The 11,028-nt window shown below is 43.9% G+C and overlaps 1 protein-coding gene across 1 annotated transcript; it reads right to left on the reverse strand.

The window, feature by feature from the left end:
* Positions 1-10,107: 10,107 nt before the first annotated feature.
* Positions 10,108-10,731, reverse strand: LOC111762293 (divergent paired-related homeobox-like). The gene is given in 3 exon segments (XM_058307691.1): positions 10,108-10,316; positions 10,319-10,536; positions 10,634-10,731. Coding segments are annotated over 3 exon segments (525 nt in total).
* Between the last annotated feature and the right edge of the window lie 297 nt (positions 10,732-11,028).

Raw genomic sequence — 11,028 nt, forward strand, 5'->3', positions numbered from 1 at the left:
GCCAAAGGGGTGCTGATGCAAAATACCAGAAATCGGTTGGTTTTTATAAAGGGTATTTATTTGGGGTAGGAGCTTACAGATACTAGGCCATAAAGCCTAAGTTACTTCCCTCCCCAGAGTCTGTTTCCACGTGCTGGAGCAAGATGGCTGCCGACGTCTACAAGGGTTCAGGCTTCCTGGGTTCCTCCCTTCCAGTGTCTTGCTTCTCTCTGGGTTCAGGGTTCCTTTCTTCCTGGGGCTTGCTTCTCTTTTCTCTGTGAGCTTACTTTCCCTGGCTTCAGCATCAAACTCCAACATCAAAACTCCGACATCAAAAATCCTTAACTCTGTCCTTTGCCATGCCTTTTATCTGGCACAATGGCACAATGCCCTACTGGCACAAGAGATTTATAATTACTTAATCAAGCAAACCTATGAATCCAATATAATCTAATATGCCCAGAGGAGAAGATCAGCTTACAAACATAAGCCAATATTTCTTTTTGGAATTCATCAATAACATCACACTGCTACATTTCACCCTCTGAATTCCAAAAAGATATTACAATATTAAAAAAAAAAAAACCTTAAATCAGTTACAATGCAAGTACTAAATCATATCACAATCAATTTAGAGAAATACAGTTTGTCTCGGGGCAAAGCCCCATCTGCTATAGACCTCTGAAACTTACAAAACAATACATCTGCTGCCAATGGACCAAGGATAAACATTTTCATTACAGTAAGGAGAAATTGAGAGGGAATCATGAGTCATGGTTTCTCTGCAGCTCAGTAGACCTGCAGGGAATCCTCTGTTCAATTTCAAAGTCTAAGAGTCATTCTTAAGAAGATGGATTTTTTCTCCTCGGGGCCATGTGGCAACCCACTCTTTCCACAGGCTTGCCCAACGACCATTTTCTTGGTTCCACCCTTATCAAGCATCTCGGTGTCCACCAAGCTCCAGACCTCCCCCTCCAAGAGTGTTGGGGTGATTGCCACACCCTACCCAATCTTTGGGTTAGTCTTAACCCCCCTAGTGCAGTGATGGGAAGACAACATTCCCGCTAACCTTTGGCATATAGGCTCAACCCTCTCAGAGCAATGAGTTGACCACCTGGCCTTCCCTAACCTTTGGGGCACAGGTCCACCCCTCTCAGATCTGTGGGATGCTGACCTTAACCACCCTAATCCTTGGGGAGTGTGCTCCACCCTCTCTGTACCCTGGGGCAGCAAAACTTTCCCAGAACATCTGACAGGAACATCCACCCTCTTCAACTGCTGGGGCAAACTCACCCTCTCTGCACACATGGGTGGGGTTCCTCTCTTGGAAAAACATGATATCCTAATTCCAGATCTCAACTTCCATGGTTTTTCTCTTAAAGCTGTTTCTCCTTCAATCTCTCCTTTCCATGTCCTTTTTATTCCAGGCTCACAGAGGTTTTGTTCATACAGCTCTTTCAAAACGTCTACTGGTTTAGCATGCAGGAAGCAGGGGTCCAAGCCATCAGACGGTAAGACTTTCCACAAGTCTTTCCTTGATAACTGCATCTTCAATCTTGATTTACCAGTTTTAGTTCCAAGTTTAGTTAAGTCCTCCAATGGGGCACTTTGATCTGGGAGCTTGATTTCCAGAGGCTTGGAATTTCCAGAATCAGTTTCTGTTTTCTTAGTGCCTGACAGTTCAGTCCTCAGCATCTCTCTCTCATCTAGCATTTTACTATAAACTGCAAGCAGAAGCCAAGCCACATTCTCCAGGTTTACTTTGGAAATTTCTTAAACTAAATGCCCAGGCTTGCTGTTTTCAAATTCTGCCTTCCATAAAACACCAGGAAAACACCAGGAATTAATCTTGCTAAGTTCTCTGTAACTTTAAAACACAGATCACCTTTCCTCCAGTTTCCAGTAATAGTTTAGTCATTTACTTCTAAGGCATTATAAAAAATCTCTTTAGCATCCATATTGCTATCAACAGTCTCTTCAAAGCCCTGTAGGTCTTTTCTTCCAAGCATCTCACAATTCTGCCAAAAAATACCCCTTCCCCATTTATAAAACCAGCTTTTGGTAATTGCAAAAGCACTTCCCCACTCCTTGGTACCCAAATCTGTATTAGTCAGCAAAAGGGGTGCTGATGCAAAATACCAGAAATAGGTTGGTTTTTATAAAGGGTATTTATTTGGGGTAAAAGCTTACTAGGCCCAAGACCATGGAAAGTCCAACTCAAGGTACCACAAGAGGTGCTTTCTCATCAAAATCAGCTGCTCCATGTTGAAGCAAGATGGCGGGCCACTCGGCCGGGTTTCAGCCTTCCCCTCTGGGCTTCCTCTTCCTCTTCCTCTTGAGGCTCCATGGGCCCAGCTTCTTCCCAATCTCAGCTGCAGGCTGGCATAGGGCTTGTCTCTCAGGGCTTCTATCCATCTCAGCTCTCTTCCCAAGGTCAGCTGTAAGCTCTCAGGCAAATGGTCCATCTCTCCCCCAGGCTTTAGTGAGCCTTCTCCTGTCTGTCACATGGCAGCATCAAAAATACAGTTCTCTCCTCTTGCCTGTCTATCTCAGCTATGTCAGACCCACCAAGGGGGCAGGGACTCAACCTGAGTCACGCCTTGCTGAATCAAAAACCCTAATCTTTTTTTTTTTCATTTTCCCCCAGTTGTCTGTTCTCTGTGTCCATTCGCTGTGTTCAGTGCAGGTGCTCAACTGCTGAGCTACACCCACTCTCTCCCCCACTGCTTTCTTTTAAGAAAAGTTCTCTCTTTCTTTTAAGATTTATTTTTATTTATTTCTCTCCCCTTCCCCCCACCCCCGCCCCAATTGTCTGCTCTCTGTGTCCGCTCTCTGTGTGTTCTTCTGTGTCTGCTTCTATTCTTGTCAGTGGTACTGGGAATCCGTGTCTCTTTTTGTTGCATCATCTTGCTGCGTCAGCTCTCTGTGTGTGCAGCGCCACTCCTGGGCAGGCTGGACTTTCTTTCTTCCTGGGCGGCTCTCCTTATGGGGCACACTCCTTGCACATGGGGGTCCCCTAGGTGGGGGACACCCCTGCGTGGCAGGGCACTCCTTGCGCACATCAGCACTGTGCATGGGCCAGCTGCACACGGATCAAGGAGGCCCGGGGTTTGAACCGCAGACCTCCCGTGTGGTAGGTGGACACCCTATCCATTGGGCCAAGTCCACTTCCCAAAAAACCCTAATCTTAACAGGTAATCTAATCAAAGGCATTTCCTGTTGTGGGAAACTGGCTTACCTATTTCTTATTGTAAATGTTACACCTGTTCTATTGTAGATGTTGCAGTTGCTCCCTATTATTGTAAATGATGTTGCAATTCTAATAGCAAACAGTTGCTTGGTAGTTTCCAATAAATACAAGTGGAAGCTAGGGTTGAGGCTCTCGGTTCCAGAAGCTGTGAGTCCCCCTGGTTCCATCTTTATCTCCTCTTGTGTCTCTCTCTTTCCCTTTATTTTGTAAAGTTCTGCCTTGCCTTCCCTTGGAGCCAACCTATTGTGAGCTGATTGCAGCAAGTGGCGCCCCATGTGGGGGGCTGGAGGGGAAGAAGAATCGCTTGGAGGGAAACTAAAGGTGTCCTTCTGGTGCAGAGCCCCGAGTGGCTCGGAAGGCCTTCCGAGTCCTTGGTGAGTGAGGACACTCTCGAGTATCTTAGCAGGGTTACGATGGGAAACGGAGACAGTTCAACAAAATATCGCCCGGGTGTCTGTCTCCTAAAAGGGCTCCTTCAAGCAGGAGGAGCCAAGGCCAGTAAGCCTCTTATTTTAGAACTCTTACAGATGGTAGACACCACTTTGACTATTGTAAAATCTATTTTAGAACACTTACAAACAGAAGATGAGGAAGAGAAAAATGAAAATAAAGAATGTGAGGAAGTTTCTCCTACTGAATTTTTTGATGATACTAAACCTAACGTTTTGCCTTCAGCTCCTTCCTTAACTGACTTTAGAAAGTCGCTTTCCCCACCACCGATGCCTCTCCCCCTCCTATACCCCGAGACGCTCAGCCAAAGTTGTCAGCTTTACAAGAGGGCATTTTACAGGCTAGAAGGGTGACTTGGTGGCACTTCAAATGGCCTTTCCAGTCACCGTACAGAAAGAGTAGCTCCTGGAGTGGATCCTCAAAACCCGCATGGAGTTTACGAGTTCACTCATGAACCCTTCCCATTTAAAATTTTGAAAGCGTTAAAAGCAGCAGTGCAACAATATGGCCCAAATTCTCCTTTTACCTATGGTGCAGTGCGGGGGCTGGCTGAAGGCCCTAGGCTGATCCCAGCGGACTGGGCTGCGTTAGCACGCATCACCCTACGGTCTGGAGAGTTATTACGATACAAACCTGGTGGACAGATCATGCAAAGACTCAGGCTGCTCATAAGAGAGCCCATAATCTCCCCATTTCCTTGGATCAGTTAGTGGGGGTGGGAATCGGGCGGGAGCAGATCAGCAATTAACGATGCATGATCAAGCCAGCGCAAAGGTCCACCGCTGCTGCTCAAGGGCCTGGGAAAAAATTGAGGCTAAAGGCCAGCCTCTGGTGGCACTTCAAAAAATATTGCAAGGACCTCAAGAACCTTACCCTGACTTTATCGCTCAGTTACAAGAGGCGATCAAAAAACAGGTCGATAATTTAGAAGCAGCTGATACTCCTTTGCAGCTAATGGCTTACAAAAATGCCAATCGGGATTGTCAGAAAGCTATTGGGATTATGAAAGGTAAAGTGGATTTGACTGGATATATTAAATTGTGGCAGAATGTAGGGATGGAGGGCCACTTTGCTACAATGATGGCTCAGGCTATGGCAGGGATGAAAATCAGTAAGAGCTTCTCTGGAAAATGTTTTAATTGTGGAAAATTGGTCACATGAAAAAAGATTTATCGGAAGGTCTGAGGGAAAAACAATGCTGCTTGGACAGAATATTTCTGCTCTGAAATGACCTGAGCTGTGTCTATGCTGGGGTAAAGAAAATCATTGGTCTGGCCTATGTTGGTCTAATTATCATAAGAATGGCACCCCCTTGTCGAGAAACTCCCCCCCACCCCCACCCCTGCTCCAAAAGGGGGCTTTCCCAGCTCAGCAGAGCGATCCCGGCACTCCCTGAGCCTCCACAGTGCCCTGGACTTACTCCCGCCACAGCAGAAAGCACAGCCATAGATCTCCCTATGACAGAACCTGTTATTCTGCTTCCAAGAGACACTCCCATCCATGTAAAAATGGGAATAAAGGGACCTTTACCAATTGGCATGGTTGGACTTCTCGAGAGAAGCAGTCTTACATCACAGGGAGTTAGAGTGCATACAGGAGTAATTGTGACTATCAGGGAGAAATTTTGATGGGGCCTATTGAGCCAAATTAATAAAATTAGTGCAAAATTTTTATCAAGGTGTTAAAAGGAATTTTTGGTTTTGAATCAATAACCTACTCCCAAACTTCAAGTCTTAGTGTAGTCTTAAAGAGTAGTAATCCAAAAAATGTGTGTTAACTGTCTGTCTCAACTGCTCAATAAGAGCTTAAGTGCATTTGTGCTGCTCAGGTTATCCTGACTGGTTGCTGATTACTAATAAGTGTTTCCAAGAACAAGCCTGCATGTGACAGGCAATATGATTCCAGAAGTCCTAAAAGCAATAAAATCTAAGATGTGAAATGGAGAGCTTAAAAAACCAGCTATACCAGGCAAGTAAGAATTGTGAGTCAAATTGTAAACTTTGTTTCTGTTGGTGTGTTGTAATTGTTTTTGTGTTTGTCTGTTCAGTGTTAATGTATATTTTAATACCTCCAGATGGTATAAATAAAAACTTCTGAAAGAGCTCTATTCAAATGGCCAAAAAATTAAATAAGTGCTTATATTATTACCTAAGTTTGAAATGTTAATGAGATCTCTATAGTTGTAAGTCTTGATTAACAGAATTACTATAAGTCTCTTCATTAAAAAAAAAGTTCTTGCTTAAATTGAAATAATTTATTTTTCTTCATAGGATAAAATGAAAGATGTAAAAGTTAAGCAAATATTGAAAAAGGTAAAAAGTTTGTGGGAATGCTAACTGAAATTTAATAAGACGTATTTTGTCCTAAAATGGTTAGTTTTATAAATCAGAAAATGGAGATATGCAGAACAGAAGTAGTTGTGGTAGCATTCAGGGAGATAATGTGATTTGCAAAAGGTAAAACAAACCTGAATGAATACAAAAAGTGCAAAAACTGTGTGAAAAGGACAACAATGGACTTCTGCAGTTCTTTAAGACTTTCTGCCCTGGCGGGATGGCAATGAATCCTGCTGCGTAGAAGAAACCTGTGGCAGTGACCCTCCTAAGACACATCAGAGACAATGGTATCTTAAGGGCCTGGAAGAGGCCAACAAGTGGGAAAAGCTGTAAGGTCCCTGCTACTCGATCAAATTCTTAAATGTTGTTTGGTTGGGTAAGACAAAACCATACTCCCTGCCGTAATTGAAAAAGTACAATGTTTTCTCATGTTAAAAGAATTTGTAATATTGTTGGAATACAAAAATCTTCCATCCCTCACTGAGACGTGTTAATTGGGAAAGGTCCTGCATGGGAGTAGGAGGACCTCCAGCAGGCTGCTTAAAATAAAAAAAAAAAAAAAGTGGAGGGAGAAGGTGGATATTGACTTAGCCTGTGAATTGGATGTGGCCAGCACCAATATTGGCTTTGGGTGGGCTTTGTGCAAAGGCAACATTCTACTTGAGTACCCCTCGGGTTTTAGTCAATATTGTGGGAAGGGGCTATATATAAAAAAGTAATTGTGTGCAGCATAGGAAGCCCTGCTGAAAGTGAAAGGCTTAACCTAATAACCCAATAGTGCCTGGTCACTCTGAAGACTGCCATCCCTATCCAGGGGTGGATTGCAAATACTAAAGACAAGACAAACGATGGACTGTTGTGAATCATTCTCCATGGGGGAGGGATCTGTGGAAGAACATCTGGACCGCCTGCCAGCAGTGACAGGCAACTGTCTGTCACGTCCCTGCCCACACCTCTAACATCCCTCTCAGGACTGCTGCGGCGGATGCCTCATGAAGATCCAGAGCCATGGAATTGGGACCTGAGAGGAAGCAGAGTGGCTCCACCGGGAGAGTGAACGTCGCGAGTACCAGACCTTGGGGTGCCTAGTGTGGCAGTTCCTGCCGCCTGCTATTCACCAACAGCTTGTGGCCTTAATGCTCGCGTCAATGACTGGGACATCAGCCCCCTCCTGCTCCTGGAAGGGGCAAAATATGCTTTCACTGCTACAGACCCTGCATCGGGGGCTCTTAGAACAAGCCAGCTATTGTTTTCTGCCTGAAAAATGAGTCCTCACAATGATGGACTAAGTTTAAATTCAACACTGAGTTGTGGCCTCAGGTGCAGTGAAGAGGCTAAGAGCAGGACCGAGGAAGGCATTGAAATTATGTGATAAACTTCCAGCTGCCCCACAGCCCAAACTGGGGAAGGAAGAATTTGTCATTGCCTATGCCTCAAATTATGCAAATTGGGGAAAATGAGGTTATTTTTGATCAAGTACCGGCCTATATAGCCTTGCTGGTAGGAAGTCTTAAGCCTATGAGAAATAAAAGTTTATTCATTAAATGTCTGCTAGTTGGAAATCTTATTGTTTGTTGCATAATCTACGGTAGTTATGGATTATGTATAAAATGCTTGAATACTAATCAGAACTTTACTAATGAAACATACTGTGTACTTAAGTGATTTAATGAACTTTAAGTGATATATAAACGTACCTTAATGTAAATCTCGTTTTAAGTTTGAACAATTCTGGAACTGAATATATTGAGAAAAATTAAGAAAAGAGTATTGTTCAAAATTAAAAATGAAAATATCATGCAGGGAACTCTGTTAATCAGTGAAACGTCATTTGTGTAGACTGCAAAAACAAAGGGGGAAATGTGGGAAACTGGCTTACCTGTTTCTTATTGTAAATGTTACACCTGTTCTATTGTAGATGTTGCCATTGTTCCCTATTACTGTAAATGATGTTGCAATTCTAATAGCAAACAGCTGCTTGGTAGTTTCCAATAAATACGAGGTGGAAACTAGGGTCGAGCTTCTCGGTTCCAGAAGCTGTGAGTCCCCTGGTCCCATCTTTATCTCCTCTTGTGTCTCTCTCTTTCCCTTTATTTTGTAAAGTTCTGCCTTGCCTTCCCTTGGAGCCAACCTATTGTGAGCTGATTGCAGCAATTTCCATTGGATTTAATGCAATCAAAAGGGTATCACACCTGGTGGAATAGATGAGTTTACAAACATAATCTTTCTCTTTTTGGGATTCATAATTTCAAACTACGTTTGGTTAGTAGCAATGCTTCAATATTCACCCATTGTAACAAACGTACCATACTATTGTAAGATACTATTAATAGTGGATGATATGGAAGGGAGGGCGGGGTATATGGGAATCCCTCCAACTTTTCTGAAGTTCAACAACACACAAAACTAATCAATGACGGCAAGACAAAATAGTTGTTCCTTCTGGGGAGATAAAGATGACTTATGAAAGCATACATTTTAAACAAATGATTGCAGTAGTATATACACAACGTAACATTTCCTAGTTTAAACACTTTTAAGTACATGTACACAATTGAGTGGTGTTAATTACATTTACAGTGTTGTGCTCTCATCACCACCATCTGCTACCAGAACTTTTCCATCACCCCAAACAAACTCTGCCCCCATTAGGCCTCTTTTCATTACAAACCATTCCCAGAACCTACCAACTAGCTCTGTGTTTCTTCTGGACCCCGCAAACTGGCAGCAAAAGTTGGGCCACGGTGAAGGTTATCAGTGAGTGTCATGAGGAGGTAAATGAGATGAATAGTCTCTCCCCACCATTAATATTTCCTGAATAACTCAATAAAATGTAATGAAATGTTGCTGACAGGCTGCCTGCCATGAGCAGAAGTCCATTCTAGGCGCTGGAGAGCAGGGAAGGCAGGGCAGAGGGCACTGCTCTGTCCTTAAGGAGCACCCCATGGAGGTCTGCTGGACTTCATAGACTGCTGATGTCTGGGGATTTTCCGAGCAGGAGATTCACTTCTCTGGCTGGTAGACAGGTGGCCTGAAATCCCTAGTTGTAGCAGGCACAGAGCATCACCCACCAGGCAAGGGTGCTGGGCCACCCTTTTCATTTTAATTAATAGCCATTTTGATCTTAGTTACTTTCTTCCATCTTTTCCTCTTCATTCGGATTTAATTTTGCTCCCCTACTCTCTAATTTTGAGAGATATATCCTTAAACATTAATTATCAGCATTTATTTTTGCTGATATATGCAATGAAGACAAAAAAAAAAAAACAAACTCCCTCTGAACCTGGCTCTGGCTAGGCTTTAGTTTGCCAGGACGATCATGAAGGCTAGTTGTCCTAAACAACAGGAAATGGATTGTCCTGCAGTTCTGGAGGCTGGAAGTCTGAGATCAAGGTATTGGCAGGCCGTGCTTTCTCAGAAGTCTATCATTTTCTGATGGTGGTCTGTGTGCCTCTGACACATGGTGATCGTGATCTGTCTTTGGTCTCCTACTGGGGCTCCTTTTATCTTTTTTTTTTTTTTCCCCCACTGGGACCAGGGATCGAAACCAGGACCTTGTATGTGGGAATCTGGCACTCACTCACTGAGCCACTTCGGTTCCCCTGAGTTGGGTCCCTTCTCTGCTTGCTTGCTGTTTGTTTTCTTTGTTTTTAGCAGGCACCAGGAACTGAACCCGGGACCTCTCGTAGGGGAAGCAGGTGCTCAACTGCTTGAGCCATATCTGCTCCCTGGCTTCTACTTTCCTGTCCAAATCTCCTTTGCTTCTAAGGATTCCAGACATATAGGATAGAGGCCCACCCTGATTCAATTTGGCCTCATCTTAAAATAATCTTTGAAGATCCTATTCACTGATGAGTCCACATCCACAGGACCAGGAGCTGGGACTTGGAAAGGTCTTGTAGGGGGCACGATTAAATTCCCAACAGGTTGTCTACCATGTCATATGTGATCTCTTTTTAAAAAATTACCTTTTAGTGGATACATCCTAGCCTGGGTATCCTAAAAGCAGAGCCAAGCAAGAACTTTTCTGGAAACCTAAAAGAGTATTAGATTTCCAGAAAAGTTGCAACAGAGAGGGGAAAAAAATGCTGTTTAAGTTATTTGTAGAGATAAGGAGACAAAAGAATTCGAATCTAAGCTTGGGGGAAGAATTTGGGGTTCCAAAATGGGAAAGAGGCAGTATATGTTAGGATCTTGGCAGAAGCCAAAATGGGACATTTTGTGACCAACAACTTGGTCTGTTGGGACTCTAAAGTTGGGACATATGCTGAGTTGGAACGAGGGTGCTGAATTATTTGTGGAACTAAGGAGACAGGACAAGCACCCTTAGGGGGCCTGTGTCGTGTATCCATGTTCCTCTTGGAAGGACTGGTCTTGGCTCCTTCCTCAGGTAACTGCTGTTGTTGCGCTCCTTGTTTTTCCTGAATATGCTTATATTTTGCTTTCTTGAGTTTTACTCTATGGTTCTGGTTCTGGAGCCAAACCTGCAGTACTGTTGGATGTATACCCTCCTCCCCCCCCCTCTTTTTTTTTAAGGAGGTACTGGAGATCGAACCCAGGACCTTGTACATGGGAAGCAGGTGTTCAACCACTGAGCTGCATCCACTCCCCTGTACACCCATTTTTAAAGGCCATTTCTTTCGGAAGACTAGGGTTTGGGTATGGGTTCTTATTGAACAAGATCTTCGAATCTTCTAGTTGTTTTTCAGTGAACATAGTTCCTTTGTTGATGCCTCTGGTGCTTGCCTTTACAATGCCAAGACCTGGGAGATGACACCTCGACCGAATGATTAAAAATCACATCGCTGGTATCACCGGCCGGGGGTACTTGATATGCTGTGCCTCCCAACGTGACGGGACAGGAGCACCTTTAGGAAGATGGTTTGTGCCTGCCATCTTTTACTCTTGGTCTGTTCAGGTGTTCAGAGCCAGTGACAAGAACTGGCAACGGTGACATCAGCACTTACCTACAATCTTCAACAGACACAACTGCCCCACCCTTTCCACCACCTT

This window comes from Dasypus novemcinctus, chromosome 11 (assembly GCF_030445035.2).
Source record: "Dasypus novemcinctus isolate mDasNov1 chromosome 11, mDasNov1.1.hap2, whole genome shotgun sequence".
Lineage (NCBI taxonomy): Eukaryota > Metazoa > Chordata > Mammalia > Cingulata > Dasypodidae > Dasypus > Dasypus novemcinctus.